Source organism: Somniosus microcephalus, chromosome 1 (genome assembly GCF_052327205.1).
Source record: "Somniosus microcephalus isolate GS21.2 chromosome 1, FLI_Smic_1.0, whole genome shotgun sequence".
Taxonomy (NCBI): domain Eukaryota; kingdom Metazoa; phylum Chordata; class Chondrichthyes; order Squaliformes; family Somniosidae; genus Somniosus; species Somniosus microcephalus.
Window position 1 is genome coordinate 180,025,256 of NC_140987.1, and position 22,485 is coordinate 180,047,740.

The 22,485-nt window shown below is 46.5% G+C and overlaps 1 protein-coding gene across 2 annotated transcripts in view; it reads left to right on the forward strand.

Annotated features, from left to right (window-relative positions):
* The window catches only part of LOC147124488 (solute carrier organic anion transporter family member 3A1-like), a 503,248-nt gene that overhangs the window by 386,713 nt on the left and 94,050 nt on the right, over positions 1-22,485 (forward strand). For both annotated transcript variants that reach the window (XM_085987799.1, XM_085987789.1), the window contains exon 5: positions 2,542-2,706. In XM_085987799.1, coding sequence (XP_085843925.1) covers positions 2,542-2,706 — 165 coding nt within the window. The remainder of the gene's footprint in view (positions 1-2,541; positions 2,707-22,485) is intronic.

A 22,485-nucleotide genomic window follows, 5' to 3' on the forward strand; every position in this document is an offset into this window, starting at 1 on the left:
GCCTGGATGAGTGCAGCTCCAACAACACTTGAGAAGCTTGACACCATCCAGGACAAAGCAGCCTGCTTGATTGGCACCCCATCTACCACATTAAACATTCACTCCCTCCACCACTGGCGCACCCAGGCTGCAGTGTGTACAAGATGCACTGCAGCAACTCGCCAAGGCTTCTTCGACAGCACCTCCCAAACCCACAAACTCTACCACCTAGAAGGACAAGGTGCATGGGAACACCACCACCTCCAAGTTCCCCTCCAAGTCACACACTATCCTGATTTGGAAATATATCGCCGTTCCTTCATCGTCGCTGGGTCAAAATGCTGGAACTCCCTCCCTAACAGCACTGTGGGAGTACCTTCACCACACAGACTGCAGCGGTTCAAGAAGGCAACTCACCACCACCTTCTCAAAGGCAATTAGGGATGGGCAATAAATGCTGGCCTTGCCAGCGACGCCCACATCCCAGGAACAAATATAAAAAAAATTACGGATGTAAGAACCGCCAAGGGCAAGAAAAGAAAAAGACAGTTGTTCACCTAATATTCTCCCTCTAGTACCTTAGGGGTGGTATTTTATATATAAATGATCAGACCTGTTTAAATCTTCACAATTTCTTTCTCAGCTGTGCTATTTATATAAGAGACTGGATCCAGAGCGGGAAATGATTAAAGTGTATTATTGCTTGAGTGTCGGAGTCTTTGGTCAGGGTCAGCTCCTGGCAACAGCCTACCCTAAACAAGGTAGCAGCTGTGCCAGCGTGTCAGTCACAGTGGAATATTAGTACGGCAGCTGGTGCTATATCTGCTGCAGAGTAAAACTTTTCAAATCATTTTATCTTAGATTTTAAAGCAACAATAATAAAATAAACATTTAGCTACAGTCACAATTAGCAATGCAATAGCACCAACATCTCGCTCTTTTCACTTTATGAATGAGGTAAAATTTCTCGCTCTTTAGGGACTTGATGATCACTTTACCTTGACGAACTGTCCCTTTAAGATTACTCGCTATGAATACACCTGTTTCTTTAGACTTTACTGTATCCAAATTTGTTACCTAGACATTAACCAAAAGAAATAAGATAGATGTTTGGTGTAAAAGATAATTGGCCTGTGAGGAAAAACAGCAACAGGGCACCAATTGTCATACAAAGCAAGAAAGCACAGATAAATAGAATAAATGTGGAGATAAATGGAGAGATAAACACTGGTGCTGCTTCCAAACTGGTGGGTTTTTTTTTTCTGGCTTTGATGGCACATTTATATTACAGAATTGATTTTGTAGTAGTCTTGACTGTTCGTGGCAACTTCCACTGCAGTGCCATAAAGTAAATGAGGAGGTTCTGCTCCTTCCAAAGGTACAGACACCAACAAGAATAGATGACTCTCCCAGGCACCTCTGAAAGTGTGTAACACAAGAGAACCAGCATAAATGGCCACCTCTGGCACTGTTGGCTGCCATTTTTTTCAGGCCATGGGAAGGCTCAGCAATGCATTTTACCCAATGCCAGCCGGTATAGCTCTTTCGAAGCCATTAGGAAATCGGCAGAGCCACAAATTGGGCATGCTGATTCTCTGCACCTGAATCTCTGACCTGCACTCCGTCCAACAAGACTTCTCACCAGGAGTGAATTCCCTGAAAACGCACCCCACAGTTTGTAGCCGTTTCAATTGCAAGCGATAAATTTTAATTTACAAGTGGCATTCTGGAAAAAGATTCTTGAACACACCTGCCATTAATTTTTGTGGTTGTAGGTGATTGGGATGGATGACCCAGCAGCACACTGTCATGGTGAAACATTAATGTTTTGTAACATGGCGTGCTGGACATGGTGTCTGCTCCCGTGTGACACCATTTCCAGGGACTTTCCCTTAAAGCAGATTGGTAGGTTAGTAATCCCAACTGCAAATTTTAAATGTGATATTTAGCCTGTAGCAAACTTTAGTGACAGTACCCAATATAAACATGGTATATCCATGGTAAAGCTTATAAAGTAATTCTAAACAGCAGAGAGGAATTGTAATTGGCGACAGGACTTGCTAGACTTGTTATCATTACTGCTAAGTCTTGATTTTGAAATTTCAAGAATGCTACTATTCCACAAATATCAATCAAATTAAAAGCGCATTTGACCTTAAACAGTGAATGAGTAATGTGCTAGGAATGTTCTGGAAAAGTTCTGGCTGTCTTAGTGACATTTTTGGCCACAAAGCACTTTTTGCTTTATTTCCAAGGTAGTGCTGAATTAGTGAGCACTGTGAGGTTAGAGTGATCCTTAAGCCACCTCTTACAGAATTCATTGAGCCTCAGTAAATTATTCTCCTTTCCACCTCAGTCTAAATTCATGATCACAAGGGAAACTGATTCTTGCATTAGAGCAAAAAAATTCTCTCGTGGCGCTCAATGGAAATTCTTTGTGTTCTGGCGCCATCTGCTGCTCGCAGTTTTACAATGTAATTTAACTGGGCTTGAAGCTATGTTTTTCAAAAATAAACTTTGCTCATTTTATTTCTTGTACTTAATTAACAATTTTTTTTCCAGCAATTCCACAAGTAACTAAACAGCTGTTGATGAACCCGGTTTTCACCTGCGTTGTGCTGTCCGCCTGCATGGAGGTCGCAGCTATCAGTGGGTTCGCTGCTTTTCTGGGAAAGTATCTGGAAAGGCAGTTTGGTCTCAGTGCCTCGTACGCCAACCAGTTCATAGGTAAGTTAATGATGGTGACACGTTTGCCCTCTAATTTGTATTGTCATTGTCTGGAGGCTGAGATTAAAGAGTACTTGCTGTCTTTTTGGTACAAAGACACTTGTTTAATATATACAGAAGCATCTGCAATTGTTTTGGTGGGTAGTAATTAGTGGGCTGACCTCGAAGAAAGCTGCCCACAAAGATCTCGCGCTCTCTGTGGTGAAAACTTTAGGGTTCTCAACGTTAAATTGATTGTAGCACTGTCAAAAGGGAACTCCTCGTATAGAGCAGCAGTGATGTCATCAAATAACACCAGAAAATGCTGGAAGCACTCAGCAGGCCAGGCAGCATCCATGGAGAGAGAAACAGAGTTAACGTTTCAGGTCTGTGACCCTTCATCAGAACTGGAAAAAGTTAGAGATGTAACAGGTTTTATTTAAGCAGGTGCAGAGGCAGGGAAAGGGGGAGGGGAGGAAGGAACCGAAGAAACATTCTGTGCCTGGGTAGGAGGCAGGTTACAAATGGGGATGGCAGAATCATAAACATCCTGAAAAATGGGGGCAGGGGTTATAGTCTGAAATTGTTGAACTCAATGTTGAATCCAGAAGGCTGTAAAGTGCCTAATTGAAAGATGAGGTGCTGTTCCTCAAGCTTACGTTGAGCCAGACCTGAAACGTTAACTCTGTTTCTCTCTCCACGGATGCTGCCTGGCCTGCTGAGTCTTTCCAGCACTTTCTGTTGTTATTTCAGATTTCCAGCATCCGCAGTATTTTGCTATTGTATTAGTAATGTTATCAGGCTGTCGAAGCAGCCAATCACATTGAACAATTCTCACAGACAGAAAACCAGGAAATAAAAAGCACTGATTCAATTCACTTTTTAAAATGTTTACAAAGAGCAAAATAAAGGTTGGGACATACACATGGAGTTAGGATAGAAGCCAAAATATCATAAACAAACTTTAAAAAGACTAAAAAATATATTTTTTATTGTTAAAAATCTAGTAATTTTCTATCATGTGGAGAAATTTGACATTCCACAAATATAAGATTTGTTTTTCAGGGCCAGAATGGTTGTTCAGCAGTCAATACACCATTAAAACCCCAGTTACACCTATTTCAAAAAAGGCTTAACTTTTAATGGGGTGTTTAACAGCGATATTACATCGAAAAAGCCTAAGTTTTCATCAGTTCAGCTGATTTCACTGATTGCCGACTCTGGGGAGTTCCACAGCGCAGCCTGTGTTGGAGCAGTGAATTACTGACCACAACTTCAGGATTCTCGTGTTTATCTGTGCATGCGATAAATCCTGAAGTTACGGTGAGTTTCAGAGGGGTAATGACGGCGAATGCTGACAGTTTACCATCATTGTCACCGCAAAATCTGGGCCATTGTGCGCACTACACTGTTACCAATGCAATATATTAATATGTATGGTGCGGTGTGCTTGGCATCAGAGCAAAGCTGCTCAGTCCACCAAATCGGCACTTTTACTGACCGTATACAATTTGCCTTCTGATGAACTCTACGCAAACCACTCAATCTTCTGAGAGACATGCCCATGAATAGGAACCATCATATTCCACACATGTCAATGGCCATAATACCCTTTGCCTTATGAACTTCAATCCAGTTCAAAAGTATATTTGTCCAGTTGCTTTTTGCCACAGAACGAACTGCTTTTTCAGAGAACCTACTCCACTATTCTGTCAGCAAAGAAAACATTTAAGCTGGGAAATTGGAGCCATTAACGTCGGACATTAAGGCCCGTTTGGAAGAAAAAATGGCGGCTGCCCCGTTTCTGCTCGCTTCCGGCGCAGAACCGCAGTGGCTGCCATTTTTGGGCAGGTTGGTTGTGCTGCCGTTGCCTGCACTCACTTTGCATGTTTAAATGATCCAGAGTGTGATGTCAATCGGTGTGCAACGCCTGAATTGACACACAATCTGGGATTTTGGACGCCGCCGCTTTTAATAACGCCTTCTCCAAACCACGCGTGGAGGAATGGAGCAGCACTACAACTGAGCCACTGCCAGTGCTTCTTAAAGAGACACACACAACTTTCAGGTAACTTTAGCTTTTTGCTTTTGTACTGGTTTCTTTACATTTTATTGAAGTAGTGGCTTGGTGCAATACATTGAAAAAGTTGTTAAAGTGTGCAGAGATTGCAAGGAGTGCTGCTGGACATTTGCAAGGCTTTGGCTCTTAAAGGAAGGCCTCTGAGAACACCACTTGCTCCCATTCCTGGGGGCTCCTCCTAGGGCTGCAGCGTCACATGGAGATGCAGTAGAGGCAGCAAAGGGACAAGCTGTTCGCAGAGGGAGGAGGAAGAGGAGGAAAAGCAGAAGAGGAGGAAGCATAAGGAAGAAGGCAACCCAGACAGCTCCTTTCTGGCCGGGATAGCCGAGATTGTGTCATCCGCCTGCGGTACCAGTGACCATAACCCCAATTTCCCCTTTCAACATTTGTCCTACAGATGGACTTGCAGGACAACCTTGGGGAGCTGGTGGCTGGGAGTGTGAAATTGAGTGACGGTGTTTTTTCTTCTTCACGCTCCTTTTCCTCTTCTTGGTCAACCATTGGCTGGGCAGAAATAACAACAGAAAATGCTGGAAAAACTCAGCAGGCCAGGCTGGGCAGGATGGATTTCTTGGGTGTCTGAAATGAGGAAGGGTTGTGTCGAGGGGAGAGGTAAAGCAAGAGGTGCATAGTTACACCATGTGCAGCTTGTGTATCAGAAGAGATTGTAGGATGAGGGGGAAGTGGAATGTGAGAAGGAGGATACCAGCATCTTGTATTCTTTCTGCCCCGCCGCTGGCCAAGGGCTCAGCCATGCCCCTGCCTACAATGGCCAGCACTGTCTCCTCCAAGGGGGTGAAGTGAAGCTAGGAATGTGAGCTGTGCCTCGTGTTTAGTAGGTGAGTGATTGGGGGGGGGTCGTGCATTGAGCAGTGTGTGAGGCTAGTGGTGTAATTGGTAGGAGATAGCTTTTGAAGATGCATTCACTGACCTTGACCACTCGTCTGAGGTCATGAAACTGCTTTGGGCACTGGAGCAAGGTCCTGGGGGATGACACTGCTGGCAGTGACCACCTCGGTGATCTGGTCCCACATCCTTCTTTCTGGAGCACCTCCTGGCCCCTTGTGGATAGAGGACCTCTCTTCCAGTGTTGACCTCCTGCACAATGCTCAAGTGCTGCATCCAAGACCCTTGGTGCCCTTTCCCTGGTCTGTTGAGTCAATTTTGTTAGTGCTGAAGCACTTTTAGCATTTTTGATCAGCAGAAGGCAGCTCACCTTTAAGAGCTGCAGACTGCCTTTAAGAGGAGCAGGCTAGCTTTAAGTAAAGCTTTAGCCTCCTGCTGAGCGCACAGCCTGTCAGCAGTATGTTCAGCACTAGGCTGTGTGCTACAATCATGATAATTAGCAGGTAGCACAAAGTTGATGTTTTCCAGCGGTATCGGAATTTCCGAGCCTTAATCTTTAGTCTCATTTACAATTTGTTAAATTTGTGCATGTGTCATACAATTGTGAGCTCACAATCCAAATGAAATTATCGTTTTACACCTACGTGATCCAGGTTTCTTATCACTTTGAAGACACAGATCATTTTTAATTCATAAATGAAACAACCAAACTACAAATTCAATTCCTTTCATTGTAACTATGGTGACCATTTATTATTTTATGTGGGCTATCTCCCTGAATGTGTATAAAGATGGTGTCTTGTGTTTCCACTGTCAAAAAAGAAACTGCAGCACCCGCCCTCCTTCCCCCCAAGGTAGATGGGTGCTGGATTTTGCAGCTGCCATGGGCAGGCAGGTGCCAAAGTGGAGCCTGAAGTGGTGCTTGCACATGACATGTTCCATGGCAATAACATGCCTTCCCACTGAGTCTACAGAGTCTGGCAAGGTCAGCGCTGGATGGTACTGATGCTAGCGTAAGCCATAGATTTTCAGCCCCTGTGTTTTTCCTTAAAGCTGGTAAAATATGCTGGCAAAACAGAGCCTTGCTGGTAATGGACATGGGTCAGAAAGTTGGGACCCCAATCTTACGTACCTGACCGGCGGTATGTCCAGTTTTGGAATGCATACCCCATAAATGTGCAGGTGGTTTCAGACGACAGAAACGCGACCCTTCAGGTTAATGCCCACCATCAGGAAAGCAGCACTGATACTCTGATCATACGGCAATCCATGATGCTTGCCTTGTATGATGGTGCCGAGAGAATAAATAAGTGGTTGTTGGGCTACCCTTGGCAGCCATGGGTGAGAGCCCCCATTTGAAAGCCCTAGACAGCAGAAGGGCATAGATGCATCCAGGTTCAGGCCACCACTCAGATTTCTTTGGCGTGCTGAGGATGCTGAAACAACACTGTCGTTGTTTGGATCGTTCAGGCATTATCTGCCCAACAGTCCAGTCAAAGGCTGCACAATCATTGTCGTCTGCTGCGTGCTGGAAAACTTTGCAATCCAAAGAGGAGTGAGTATGCAGCAGGACAAAAAGCTGGCATACCAGGACATGGTGGTGGGCGACATTGTGTGAGATGATATACAGGCAGGGAGACTGGTGAGGATCTCTATGCACCTCCTGCAATGGAATAAATTTGTTTTTCTAAAGAACTCCCATGGTGTCACTCCAATAACATGTTTTTCACATGTATACACGTTTCAGCCTCTGTTAGTACATTTATTGTTTCCTGTGTTATTACAGCTGTTGTTTCCTGTGTTTGCACAGTTCTAGTTTCCTGTGCTAATAGAGTTATATATATTTTTTCTAATGTACCTCCGTCTCACCTGAAATCGATAACGCTTGCTCGGTAACAGTTCCACAGGCCTTAGTACAGGCTGAGCGTCCGAATCCGGCAACCTCGGGACCGAGGCCAAGCCGGTTTTCGTGTTTTTCTGGACTTCGGAACATGTTTCTGATGTCCGAAGTCCGGAAATATTGCAACCTGGACTCGTGCGTTTCAGGACTTCGGACATCAGAAACACGTTCCGAGTCCGGAAATGCCTGGGCCCAGGTTGCAGTTTGACAGGGTGTCCGGATTCAGGAACATTTCACGGATTCCGGACGACCCTGCCACCAATCATCCCGGAGTCGGGATTCCGGGACACTCCGGATTCAGGAACTCCGGATTTTGGACGCTCAACCTGTACCTCAGCTAAGTGGCCATTCTTTACGTGTGAGTCTAGTTGGTGATTGTTTGTATGCTATTTGAGCATGGAGGGCATCATAGCGGAGCCTGATCCTGCCCTCATCTTACATCCGAGCCCTGGGGAGTGCCTGCCATTGGGCAAAACCCAATGGAGATTATTGTGTTCACTCTGACACAATTGTGCCCTCTGCCTGGAAATTCGATATCCATTGAATCAGCTCAGTGGGCTGTTGAGCTGGCGAGATGGTGGACCACTGTCCATTGTACCAAAACTTTTCAAACGCCTTTTCCACATCCAGGAACATCGCCACTATTCTCTCTTTCTTGTTAAAGGCTCAGAGGATGTGCTCTGATGGTCGAAGCAAGATGTCACTGGCACCTTTTCCTCTCCTGAACCCTGCTAGGCTTGAGTTGAAGAAGTCAATGTCCTCGAGGTGAATTTGGAGGCGGTATGACTTGACTCTCTCCAGCAGCTTTCTTAGGCAGATTAATAGGCCAATAGGCTGTTCGTTGCTTGGGTCTAGACTAGAATCTTTGCCTGGTTTGTGGACCATTATGGCTACAGCTGATTTCCAGGTCTGCCCCTGGGCACTTTCAAACACAGGTCACTGTGGCTGGCTGATTTTCTCCCTCCCTTGCCCAGGAATATTGTGGCCTGCTGGAGCTCCTCAATTGCTGAGATCATCTGACTCAGAACAGATTTCCTCTGTGTAGCTTAGTATCGCACCATGGGGAGCACTTACTCACAAGCCCTTGGGGAAGCTACAGCTATGTAATCTGTCTCTATACAATATGGGCATTTTCACTATAGAATAAGCAGAATTTCACTGTATAGCATATTTATTTTGCTGTAAAGTCAGTGCTTTCGAATATGTGTTACATGCATTTCATCAACGCCTGAGGTCTCCGCCTTAAGAGTGACTGTTTCATCTCAGTGTCTTTGATCTGATGCTGTTCTGGGGAAAATGTCCCAAAAGCAGATGCTGCTGAGAATGCTCAGTACCTGATCTGAGATGCATTGAGCAGTAAGGTGCCAAATGGAGGCTGTAGCCTCTTCCAGCAGGGGACAGGGGAAATCAGATGGGAGATGAAAGTGATGAATAATGGTCCATGATGCCTCCCAGCAACCAGCAGCAGGGGTACTGGAAGTAATTGAGAGCACACAGTGCAAGCACCCTCATGGCTTTAGAGTCTCATATCAAAAGGTTGCAGGTGGAGAAAGGTTACAGATCAGGGGGTAAGATCATCTCCTGGAAAAAGAGAGGAAAACAAAAAATAAAGCCCCGTAGGTAGTTTCCTGCTGTTTTCTATCAAATCCATTGCAAGCACTACATTTGTAGGGTATTTCTGACTAGGTATTCCAACAATCTGTTGACAATACTGGATCTTGACAATAACAAACTGGATATTTGACAAGCATCCCAATGTTTTCCCTTCTGGCTGTCAGGTCTGATGAGTTAGGACTGCTAGGACTGGCTGCCCACTGGAAACATATAGGTTTGCTCCAAGTGGCTTCTCTTTGTAAGAGGCTGCATTAAACATACAAAACATCACCTTGTGTATGTTTTTGGGGTCAATTCTCCTATATACACCATACCTCCCAGTGGGGCCTACTTCCGCCCTTCCAGAGGCTGTTATGCCTCTCACTTAGTATCGTAATCTCGGATGTAATGCTTAAGTTATCCACCAGAGGGACAGAAATGCTAAGGGATTATGGCCCAGAAATTGGGTTGGGGCGCCAAAGTGGCGCAAAAGTCGGCTAAGCGCAGGATTTAGCGCAGCTATCGGTGTGATACCGATCGCCAGAAATTCAGTTTCAGTGCCCCTTGAGGGACACGGGGTGAGGCTCGAGGCGCTCCGCGTCACTCTTAGGGCGCTGAAACTGAATATCGCAGCGCAACGTGCCGCAGCGCCACATGCGGCGGCACGGCACGCTGCGGTACTGCAGGCCTTCCTCCCACTGTTAAGGGGGAGGTGCCTGCAACAGCGTGATCCCCGATCGCGAGTGCCGGCAAATGAGCCTGGCACCAAGGAGAAGTGCCGGGCTCTCGGGAAACAGCCGGCAATGCCGCGGGGTGGGGGGTGGTTAGGAGGCCGGGGATGGAGGTGCGGGCAGGCGGCCGCCGAAAAAGCGGCCGCCCCGCACCTCCACCTTAACTTGCGCCTTTGCCAGCACAGTAAGGCCCCGTGAACCGGGCGCGGGTAGCGAGCGGTGCAACTGCGGCGTTCGCTACCAAATATCGCGAACGGCGCATGAATGGGGCGCTGCGCACACCGATGACGTCATCGGTGGTGGCGCAGCGCAAATGCCTAATGCCACCATTAGCGCCCCTACTGAATATCGCCGGAGACACAGCCAGTGGCGCTACAGCCACTGACTGCCTCTTTAGGCGCTAACAGGTGGCGCTACTCACCCAATTTCTCCCCCTATATTTACTAGTATTAAGGTAACATTGCATTATGGGTAGAATGACTCATAGGATCCTCCATGTTGGCATCGTGCAGTAAGAATTAGAAGTGCATGCCTGTAGCTGTAAGAGCTATGTTCTCTCCTAAACTGTGTAATTAAAAAGATAAATTTTGGGTTCCTGAAGTCTGGCTTATAGCAGTTATTGGACCTTACCACTCGGATATAACACTTAGCATACCAGCCTCACAGTTATGCTGGGTCCCTGTGGGGCCGAGGGCATGCAAACTCTCAGCGTAGGTTCTGTCCTCTCTGACATGGTTGCCCTTGTAAGATGGAGGCTTGGCCTCTTAAAAAGTCTCATGGATACTGGCAGCACAGGCTAGGACCCAACATTTTCCAGATCCCAAGTCCCAGCCCCTTTAACAGTTATTCTGCTTCACACATGCATTGGGAAGGGTGCAGAAATATGCCACAAGAACAATCCCAAAGAAAGAAAGAAAAACTTGCATTTATATAGCTCCTTTCATGACCTCAGGACATCCTAAAGCTCTTTACAGTCGATGAAGTACTTTTGAAGTGTAGTCACAATTGTAATGTAGGAAATGCGGCAGCCAATTTGCACACAGCAAGCTCCCACAAACAGCAATGTGATAATGACTAGATAATCTGTTTTAGTGATGTTGGTTGAGAGATAAATATTGGCCAGAACTCCCCTGCTCTTCTTCGAAATAGTGCCATGGGATCTTTTACACCACCTGAGAGGGCAGATGGGGCGTCGATGTAACCTCTCATCCGATTTTCTAATTGTGTGGTCCTGATGCGGTGCCTTGCCCACCAGGAGTGCATATTAGTAAATTGTGTGCACACAGCCCTTGATTTTCCATTCATTAGACAGAAAATTGTGAGGAGGAGTACTTGATGAATTTCCCAAGACGGTATGGCTCTGTGCCAGGAGAGCGCAATCAGAAAATTCACCCTCATCTGTGAAGCGAGCAAGCTGTGAGGAAAGTTTGGGGAAGGTTGAACACTACAGTATGGAAAGAAAATAGTTCAGCGAGAACTTAATTGATTATATCAAATAGTATGCATACAGCAAATTCAGAAGAATGCTTCAAATTAAACAAGAAAAACAGGGAAGATGGTATGAATTTAAATTAATGTAAATAACTTTATAAACAGAAGTTTAGCGTATTCTGTCGGGTTGGGCAACAGAGACAACAACAGTGAGTTCATTTAAAATGCAGCTGAATGCTATATTGGAAGAGTTAGGATACTAATGGGATAAGCTTCAATGGGCCGATAGAGGTTTTGTTAATTGGTTCAATGTCTTCAGCATTGAGTAATTCAATTCTTTACATCACAAGAAGCTCCTGCTAATTAAGTCAATGAGGCCATATTCTATTTAGATCACAGACAGCACTTGAATGTTACAGTCAAGGAGATAAACAATTCAGGCTCTATCACAGAGATCTAGGGCTGCTTAGTGTTCTTCGAGACTCCGAGTTTTGCCAATCTAGCTTTTGAAGGTGATATAGAAATAGGAACTCAAAGGAGTAGAAGAAAGCACAGCAAAATACACAAGTTATCTACAGAAATAGAAAAACCACAAAAGATGATAATTCTTTGTAACGTGGCGGCGGCGGAGCTAACAAAACCGAGGCGGCAGTGGAAGGTAGGCCCCACAGCGGCGGCGGACCTGGGCGGAGCGAGGCGGCGGCAGAGCTAACAAAACCGAGGCGGCAGTAGCAGGTAGGCCCCACAGCGGCGGCGGACCTGGGCGGAGCGAGGCGGCGGCAGAGCTAACAAAACCGAGGCGGCAGTAGCAGGTAGGCCCCACAGCAGCGGCGGACCTGGGCGGAGCGAGGCGGCGGCAGAGCTAACAAAACCGAGGCGGCAGTGACAGGTAGGCTTACCAATCTCAGAGCGGGAGAGAGAGAAGTAAAAAGTAATTGGAGTTTGACGTCACCAGAAAGCAGGTAAGTGATTGGTTGGTGAGTATTTCTCTCTTTCTCCTTTTTTCTAAACTTAAACTCTGTGGTTTATAGTTTCTAATCACTCTGTGGTGTAGCGGGTCTGTTGGTAAACAAGGGCCCTTGAGTATATCATTTAATTATAGTGTAATTGGTGGTATTGATTTGATTTAATTTAATTTAAATTAATTAAAGGGTAAGTCATGGCAGGAGAGCTCAGCCCCATGGTATGCCCCTCCTGCGCTATGTGGGAGATCAGGGACACTTCCTGTGTCCCTAATGACCATGTGTGCAGGAAGTGTATCCAGCTGCGGCTACTGGCAGACCGCATTGCGGCACTGGAGCTGCGAGTGGATACATACTGGAGCATTTGCAATGCTGAGGAGGTCATGGATATCATGTTTAATCAGTTGGTCACACCGCAGGTAAAGGTTGCACATGCAGAAAGGGAATGGGTGACCACCAGGCAGAGTAGCAGGTGCAGGCAGGTAGTGCAGGAGTCCCCTGTGGACATCCCCCTCTCAAACAGATATGCCACTTTGAATACTGTTGAGGGGGATGGCTTATCAGGGGAAGGCAGCAGCAGCCAACTTCCTGGCACCAGGGGTGGTTCTGCTGCACAGGACGGGAGGAAAAAGAGGGGTAGAGCTATAGTAATAGGGGATTCTATTGTAAAGGGAATAGATAGGTGTTTCTGCGGCCGCAAATGAGACTCCAGGATGGTGTGTTGCCTCCCTGGTGCAAGGGTCAAGGATGTCTCAGAGTGGCTGCAGAACATTTTGGAAGGGGAGGGTGAACAGCCAGTTGTCGTGGTGCATATAGGTACCAACGATACAGGTAAAAAATGGGATGAGGTCCTAAAAGTTGAATACAGGGAGTTAGGAGGTAAAATAAAAAATAGGACCTCAAAGGTAGTAATCTCAGGATTGCTACCAGTGTCACGTGCTAGTCAGAGTAGAAATAGAAGGATATTTCAGATGAATACGTGGCTAGAGGAATGGTGCAAGGGGGCGGGAATCAAATTCCTGGACATTGGAGCCGGTTCTGGGGGAGGTGGGACCAGTACAAACCGGACGGTTTGCACCTAGGCAGCACTGGGACCGATGTCCTAGGGGGAGTGTTTGCTAGTGCTCTGGGGGAGGGTTTAAACTGAAATGGCAGGGGGTTGGGAACCTGAGCAGGGAGACAGAGGAAAGGGAAACAAGGATAGAAGCAAAAGACAGGAAGGAGAAAAACAAAGGTGGCAGTCAGAGAAATCAACGGTTTAAATCAAACATGGCCACAGTAAATAATAATTCTAAAAGGTCTAAGAGCGTTAAAAAAACAAGCCTGAAGGCTTTGTGTCTTAATGCGAGGAGCATTCGTAATAAGGTGGATGAATTAGCTGCGCAAATAGAGGTAAACAAATATGATATGATTGGGATTACGGAAACATGGCTCCAGGGTGGCCAAGGCTGGGAACTCAACATCCAGGGGTATTCAATATTCAGGAAAGATAGGCAAAAAGGAAAAGGAGGTGGGGTAGCATTGCTGGTTAAAGAGGGGATTAACACAATTTTAAGGAAGGATATTAGCTCTGATGATGTGGAATCTGTATGGGTAGAACTGAGAAATACCAAGGGGCAGAAAACGTTAGTGGGAGTGGTATATAGACCTCGAAACAGTAATGCGGAGGTTGGGGATGGCATTAAAAGGGAAATTAGAGAAGCGTGCAATAAGCAGTTATCATGGGTGACTTTAATCTATATATAGATTGGGCTAACCAAATTTGTAACAATACTGTGGAGGAGGAATTCCTGGAGTGTATACGGGATGGTTTCCTGGACCAATATGTCGAGGAGCCAACTAGAGATCAGGCCATCTTAGACTGGGTATTATGTAATGAGAAAGAATTAATTAGCAATCTTGTTGTGTGAGGCCCCTTGGGTCAGAGCAAGCATAATATGATAGAATTCTTCATTAAGGTGGAGAGTGAAGTAGTTGACTCAGAGACTAAGCTCCTGAATTTAAATAAAGGAAACTACGATGGTATGAGGCGCGAGTTGGGTAGGATTGATAGGGGAATGTCACTCAAAGGGTTGACGGTGGATAGGCAATGGCAAACATTCAAAGATCGCATGGATGAACTACACAATTTGTTCATCCCAGTTTGGCATAAAAATAAAACAAAAATGTGACTCAACCATGGCTAACAAGGGAAATTAGGGATAGCATAAGATCCAAGGAGAGGACATATAAATTGGCCAGAAAAAGCAGTAAACCTGAGGATTGGGAGCTGTTTAGGATTCAACAAAGGAGGGCAAAGGGATTAATTAAGAAGGGGAAAATAGAGTATGAGAGTAAGCTTGCAGGTAACATAAAGACTGACTGTAAAAGCTTTGATAGATATGTAAAGAGAAAAAGATTGGTGAAGTCAAGCGTAGGTCCCTTGCAGTCAGAATCAGGGGAATTTATAATGGGGAACAAAGAAATGGCAGACCAATTAAATACATACTTTGGTTCTGTCTTCACAAAGGAGGACACAAATAACCTCCCAGAGATGTCGGGGAACATAGGGTGTAATGAGAGGGAGGAACTGAAAGAAATCAGTATTTGTAGGGAAATGGTGTTGGGGAAATTGACGGGATTGAAGGCCGATAAATCCCCAGGTCCTGATAATCTACATCCTAGGGTACTTAAGGAAGTGGCCCTAGAAATAGTAGATGCATTGCTGGTCATCTTCCAAAATTCGATAGACTCTGGAACAGTACCCATGGATTGGAGGGTAGCTAATGTTACCCCACTATTAAAAAAAGGTGGTAGAGAGAAAATGGGGAATTATAGACCGGTAAACCTGACATCGGTAGTGGGGAAAATGCTAGAGTCCATTATAAAAGATGTAATAGCAGAGCACTTGGAAAACAGTGACAGGGTCGGACAAAGTCAACATGGATTTACAAAATGTAAATTGTGCTTGACTAATCAACTGGAATTTTTTGAGGATGTAACTGGTAAAATAGATAAGGGCGAACCAGTGGATGTGGTGTATTTGGACGTTCAGAAGGCTTTCGATAAGGTCCCGCATAAGAGATTAGCGTGTAAAGTTAAGGCACATGGGATTGGGGGCAAGGTATTGACTTGGATAGAGAACTGGTTGGCAGACAGAAAGCAAAGAGTTGGAATAAACGGCTCTTTTTCCGAATGGCAAGCAGTGACTAGTGGGGTGCCGCAGGGATCGGTCCTAGGACCCCAGCTATTCGCAATATATATTAATGATCTAGATGAGGTAACTAGATATAATATCGCCAAGTTTGCAGACGACACAAAGCTGGGTGGGCGTGTGTGCTGTGAGGAGGATGCCGAGAAACTCCAGTATGATTTGGACAGGTTGGGTGATTGGGCAGAAGCATGGCAGAAGCATGGCAGATGCAATATAACGTGGATAAATGCGAGGTTATCCACTTTGGTGTCAAAAACAGGAAGGCAGATTATTATCTGAATGGCAATAGATTGGGAGAAGGGGAAGTACAACGAGACCTGGGTATCCTTGTGCACCAGTCGCTGAAGGTAAGTATGCAGGTGCAGCAGGTGGTTAAGAAGGCAAATGGTATGTTGGCCTTTGTAGCGAGAGGGTTCGAGTACATGAACAAGGATGTCTTGCTGCTGTTGTACAGGGCCTTGGTGAGACCACATCTTGAGTATTGTGTGCAGTTTTGGTCGCCTTATCTGAGGAAGGATGTTCTTGCCATGGAGGGAGTGCAGCGAAGATTCACCAGGCTGATACCTGGGATGGCAGGAATGATGTATGAGGAGAGATTGTGTTGATTGGGCATATACTCGCTGGAGTTTAGAAGAATGAGAGGGGGTCGCATTGAAACTTATAAAATTCTGACAGGACTAGACAAACTAGATGCAGGAAGGATGTTCCCGATGGCCGGAGTGTCCAGAACCAGGGGTCACAGTCTAAGGATAAGGGGTAGGCCATTTAGGACAGCGATGAGGAGGAATTTCTTCACCCAGAGAGTGGTAAACCTGTGGAATTCTCTACCACAGAAGGCAGTAGATGCCAATTCATTAAATATATTCAAGAAGGAGTTAGATATATTTCTTAAGGCTAAAGGGATCAAGGGATATGGGGAGAAAGCAGGGACAGGGTACAGAATTTGGTTGATTAGCCATGATCTCATTGAATGGCGGAGCAGGCTCGAGGAGCCGAATGGCCTACTCCTGCTCCTATCTTCTATGTATCTATGTAGTATTTTCCCCAATTCTGTGCCCTCTACTCAAGGTGCTGGCTAATGATGGAATATTTATTCACTAGTGCTGGTAGTCCTCTGATACCTCAGTCATGTAAGGCTTGATAGTGAATGTCAGGAAGCCATTTGACACTGGAGGCATCACAGCCGAGTCTGTTCCTCTCCTCAGTCGATATCCACACAGGCACACTTTCCATCTTTGGCCACGGATAATAATCAAGAACAGGCCCTGGGCCACTGGTCAATCATAGCACCCCTAGTTCCAAACTGTCTGTGATCAGTTCACTCAACACAGACTGGAGATTGAATCTTGGGCCTTCTGGCATGTATGACTCAATAGCACGCCACCCATCCAATAACTCAACAGGGAGACTTTCTGATTTGATTGTTAAAAGGGGTATTGATAGTTAAAGCGCCTGTTTAGCACATCAGATGCTGAGCTTTTGTTGAAACATGCACCGTCCAAGAAACCTGTAACAGTGCCGATAAGAGAAGCTGGTGGGCTAATAACAATACAGGTGATTTAATCATTGCTGTGTTCAAACAGCTCCAGCTGTGCTCCTTGGATGGTATCAGATCTTTCCACAGCTCTAGAAGTCCGAATCAGCCAACGTGAATCACAGCTCAACAGTCTTTGGATTACATGTGCCTAAATGAGTAAATTATTAGAATCTTGGCAGAAAGGCCTAGGATGTGGCTCCAGTTACAAATGGAAAGCTGGAGTCTGATGAGCTATTTTAATTCAGTCTGTCTGCCATATGCTCCTGAGAGCCATGTTCGGTATGACAGAGGCACCAGAATCTCCAGGCAATGAAAATTTCCCACATCTGAGGTCAGGGCCAGCCAGAATTTTTAAACAATTACAGCATAGTACGGAGTAATCTTTAGCTGATCCATTCTTCCCTCTCAGCTGTCAGCTTTCTTCCATGTCAGCTGTGGCTCAGTGGATAGCACTCTCGCCTCATAAGGTTGTGGATTCAAGGCCCAATCCAGAGACTTGAGCACAAAAATCTGGGCTGACATTCTAATGCAGTGCTGAGGGAGTGCTGCACTGTCGGAGGTGCCATCTTTCGGATGAGATGTTAAACCAAGGCCCCGTCTGCGCTCTCAAGTGGATGTAAAAGATCCTATGGCACTATTTCGAAGAAGAGCAGGGGAGTTATCCCCAGTGTCCTGGCCAATATTTATCCCTCAATTAACATAACAAAAACAGATTATCTGGTCATTATCACATTGCTGTCTGTGGGAGCTTGCTGTGTGCATATTTGCTGCCGCATTTCCTACATTACAACAGTGACTACACTTCTAAAGTACTTCATTGGCTGTAAAGCACTTTGGGACATCCGGTGGTCATAAAAGGTGCTATATAAATGCAAGTTCTTCTTTTCTCCCAAAAGAACATCACAGGAAAATTTTACAATTTGGCGCTCCCGGTTCACAGCTTCACACAATGGGAGCACATATTAGACATTCAGGTATGGAGGTCAGTGCATCCAATTCAAATCAGGCTAACTATCCTCTGTGCCCGAATTTCTGATGTCTTTTCCTGTAACATGACGTTGTGCATGTGGAGAGCTAAATCATAAAATTGATCGCATTAACCCTTGTGCCTCGATCTCTGTCCCTCTCCCTCTGTCTTTCTCTCTGTATCTGGGGGAGTGGAAACAGGGGTGTAGACAGTAAACCATCTGGCTTCCTGGAGCATGTTATGTCCGGAAGATTTTTTTGGAGGTCAGGCTGCCATATGTAATGGTCCCCAGCAAGGTAACTAAGGATTTGGGTGGAGGGTCGACAAATTCATGATTGGGGAATTCCCGAGGCATGAGAAGCCCAAAGTATCCTCATGGGCCTAGCGGCGAACATCTAAAAACTGTAAGTAGTCACTTATTTAGGCCTCCTGTGGCCACGATCCTTGCTGGCGGGTTGGAAACCGTACTGGCCTTAGTTAAGCCCATGGTTAAAATGGCGTGCGTGTGTGGGTGGGAGAGTTTGAAAACCATGCTTTTGTCCCCACCCGTCTGTCTCTACCACTCTCTCTTGCCTTCATTTTATTAGTCACATTATTTCCATACAATTTATCTATTCCCTCCACCATCAGCATACCGTGGCTGCAGTGTGCACTATCTGCAGGATGCACCGCAATAACCTGGCAGGGCTTCTTCGCAGCACTTCCCAAAGCCGCGACCTTCACTACCTAGAAGGACAAGGCCAGCAGGAACATTGTAACATCTTCACCTCCAAGTTTCCCTCCAAGCCACACACTATCTCAATTTGATGTGGAGATGCCGGTGTTGGACTGGGGTGGACAAATGTAGGAAGTCACACAACACCAGGTTATAGTCCAACAGCTTTATTTGAAATCACAAGCTTTCCGAGCGCTGCTCCTTCATCAGGTGAAGTGAAGAGAAGCATACAGGCACAGCATATATAGTCAGAGAAAACTGCCAGATGATTACAGGTAATCTTTCTAACTGCCCTTTATCACACCTCGGCAGAGAGATAATCACAGCAATCAAAGGTGTGAATGGTGTCCAAACAGGTCAGTCAGGAAAACATTACATCAAAGAACAATGAGGTGGGGTCACAAGGGGTCAAATGTTGCAGATGCTGGGGTCTGTATGAAAAACAGAAATAAAACAAAAAACTTTGCTGGAAATCACAGCAGGTCCGGCCGCATCTGTGCAGAGAGAACAAGCCAACGACGACTCGAGTCTGGATGACTCTACGTCAGGTGGGGTTACATGTAGTGTGACATGTACCCAAGATCCCGGTTGAGGCCGTCCTCATGAGTGCGGAACTTGGGTATCAGTTTCTGCTCGACGATTTTGCGTTGTCGTGTGTCTCGAAGGCCGCCTTGGAGAATGCTTACCCGAAGATCGGAGGCTGAATGTCCTTGACTGCTGAAGTGTTCCCCGACTGGGAGGGAACACTCCTGCCTGGTGATTGTTGTGCGGTGTCCGTTCATCCGTTGTCGCAGTGTCTGCATGGTCTCACCGATGTACCATGCTCCGGGGCATCCTTTCCTGCAACGTATGAGGTAGACAACGTTGGCCGAGTCACATGAGTATGTACCATGTACCTGGTGGGTGGTGTCCTCACGTGTGATGATGGTATCTGTGTTGATGATCTGGCATGTCTTGCAGAGGTTGCCATGGCGGGGTTGTGTGGTGGCGTGGTCACTGTTCTCCTGAAAGCTGGGTAATTTGCTGCGAACGATGGTCTGTTTGAGGTTAGGCGGCTGTTTGAAGGCGAGTAGTGGAGGCGTGGGGATGGCCTTAGCGAGGTGTTTGTCATCGTCGATGACATGTTGAAGGCTGCAGAGAACATGGTGTAGTTTCTCCGCTCCGGGGAAGTACTGGACGACGAAGGGTGCTCTGTTGGTGGTTTCCCGTGTTTGTCTTCTGAGGAGGTCTATGTGATTTTTCGCTGTGGCCCGTCGGAACTGTCGATCGATGAGTCGAGCGTCATATCCCATTCGTACGAGGGCGTCTTTCAGCGTCTGTAGGTGTCCATCGCATTCCTCCTCGTCTGAGCAGATCCTGTGTATTCGCAGGGCTTGTCCATAGGGGATGGCTTCTTTAACGTGGTTAGGGTGGAAGCTGGAGAAGTGGAGCATCGTGAGGTTGTCCGTGGACTTGTGGTAGAGTGAAGTGCTGAGGTGTCCGTCTTTAATGGAGATTCGTGTGTCCAAGAATGAAACCGATTCTGAGAAATAGCCCATGGTGAGCTGATGGTGGGATGGAACTTGTTGATGTCATCATGTAGTCTTTTCAGTGATTCTTTGCCATGGGTCCATTGGAAGAAAATGTCATCGATGTATCTGGTGTATAGCATTGGTTGGAGGTCCTGTGCAGCGAAGGAGTCTTGCTTGAACTTGTGCATGAAGATGTTGGCGTATTGGGGTGCGAATTTGGTCCCCATGGCTGTTCCGTGTGTTTGGGTAAAGAACTGGTTGTCGAAGGTGAAGACATTGTGGTCAAGGATGAAGCGGATGAGTTGTAGGATGGCGTCTGGAGATTGGCTGTTGTTGGTGTTGAGTACTGAGGCTGTCGCAGTGATGCCGTCATCGTGGGGGATACTGGTGTCGAGTGCCGAGATGTCCATCGTGGCGAGGAGTGTTCCTGGTTCAACTGGTCCGTGGGTGCTGAGTTTCTGTAAGAAGTCTGTAGTGTTGCGACAGAAGCTGGGGGTTCCCTGTACGATGGGTTTCAGGATACCCTCGACGTATCCAGAGAGGTTCTCACACAGGGTTCCGTTGCCTGATACGATATGACGTCCGGGTGTGTTGGCTTTGTGTATCTTTGGGAGGCAGTAGAAGTCTCCCACGCGGGGAGTACGTGGGATGAGAGCGCGTGGGATGCTCTGAAGGTTTGGATCGAAGGTCTTGATCAGTCTGTTGAGTTGGCGGGTGTGTTCTTTGGTCGGATCTGCGGGTAACTGTCTGTAGTGTTCCTGGTTGTCCAGTTGTTGGTATGCTTCTTTGCAATAGTCCATTCTGTTCTGTATGACGATGGCTCCTCCTTTGTCTGCTGGTTTGATGACGATGTTGCGGTTGGTCTTAAGAGCGTGGATGGCATTGCGTTGTGCTCGGGTGACATTCTGGACTGTCTTGTGAGTGCGGCTGATGAATCTGGCGTTGATGCATCTCCTGACAGCTTGAGCATACATGTCAAGCTTAGGGCAGCAGCCCTCCGGAGGGGTCCAATTTGACTCTTTCTTCTTCGGTTGCTGCACCGTGGATCCCTCTGTCTGCTGTTCTGGATCATTGATTTTCTCAATGGGTTCGCTGCTGACATCTTGGAATTTGTGGAAGAATTCCCAGAGCCTCATTCTCCTGATGAATTCCTCTGTGTCTGCCGCGAGGCCGATGGGGTCCATTTTGGTGGTGGGGCAGAAATTGAGCCCTCAGCTGAGAACTTCGATTTCATCTGGTTGAAGGGTGTGGTTGGACAAGTTGACGATGGACTTCCCTGTGGTTCCAACCGTGGTACCGGGGGAGGCTTGGTTGCTGCTGGTGGTGATGCCAAGTTTCTCAAGCTTTCTGTTCTTGGTGTGCATGTAGGCAGTGTAGTTCTGTTGCCTTGTCTGCTTGGCGATGTCTCGTAGCTGGTCTGCTGTGTCCTGAGCACAAGCTGAGAACATGGACTCTATCTTGGTTTCGAGGTTGCGGCATCTGCTGTAAAGCTGGTGTACGAGATGGTTGAGGAGTGTGTGAGAGGTACAACGGCAGAGTCTCTCAGCGTAGTCTGTGTTGTAGGTCGACTTGAGTGGGTTTGTGGTCTGTAGTCCTTTCGGGATCTTGTCTGCTTTCTTGCATCTCTGTAGAAACTTGATGTCTGTGTCTATATGCGCGAGCATGGTAAATCGGCGAGACCATGCAGACACTGCGACAACGGATGAACGGACACCGCACAACAATCGCCAGGCAGGAGTGTTCCCTCCCAGTCGGGGAAGACTTCAGCAGTCAAGGACATTCAGCCTCCGATCTTCGGGTAAGCATTCTCCAAGGCGGCCTTCGAGACACACGACAACGCAAAATCGTCGAGCAGAAACTGATAGCCAAGTTCCGCACTCATGAGGACGGCCTCAACCAGGATCTTGGGTTCATGTCACGCTACATGTAACCCCACTTGACGTAGAGTCATCCAGACATGAGTCGTCGTTGGCTTGTTCTCTCTGCACAGATGCGGCCGGACCTGCTGTGATTTCCAGCAAAGTTTTTGTTTTATTTCTGTTTTTCATACAGACCCCAGCATCTGCAACATTTGACCCCTTGTGACCCCACCTCATTGTTCTTTGATGTAATGCTTTCCTGACTGACCTGTTTAGACACCATTCACACCTTTGATTGCTGTCGAGGTGTGATAAAGGGCAGTTAGAAAGATTACCTGCAATCATCTGGCAGTTTTCTTTGACTATATATGCTGTGCCTGTATGCTTCTCTTCACTTCACCTGATGAAGGAGCAGCACTTGGAAAGCTTGTGATTTCAAATAAAGCTGTTGGACTATAACCTGGTGTTGTGTGAC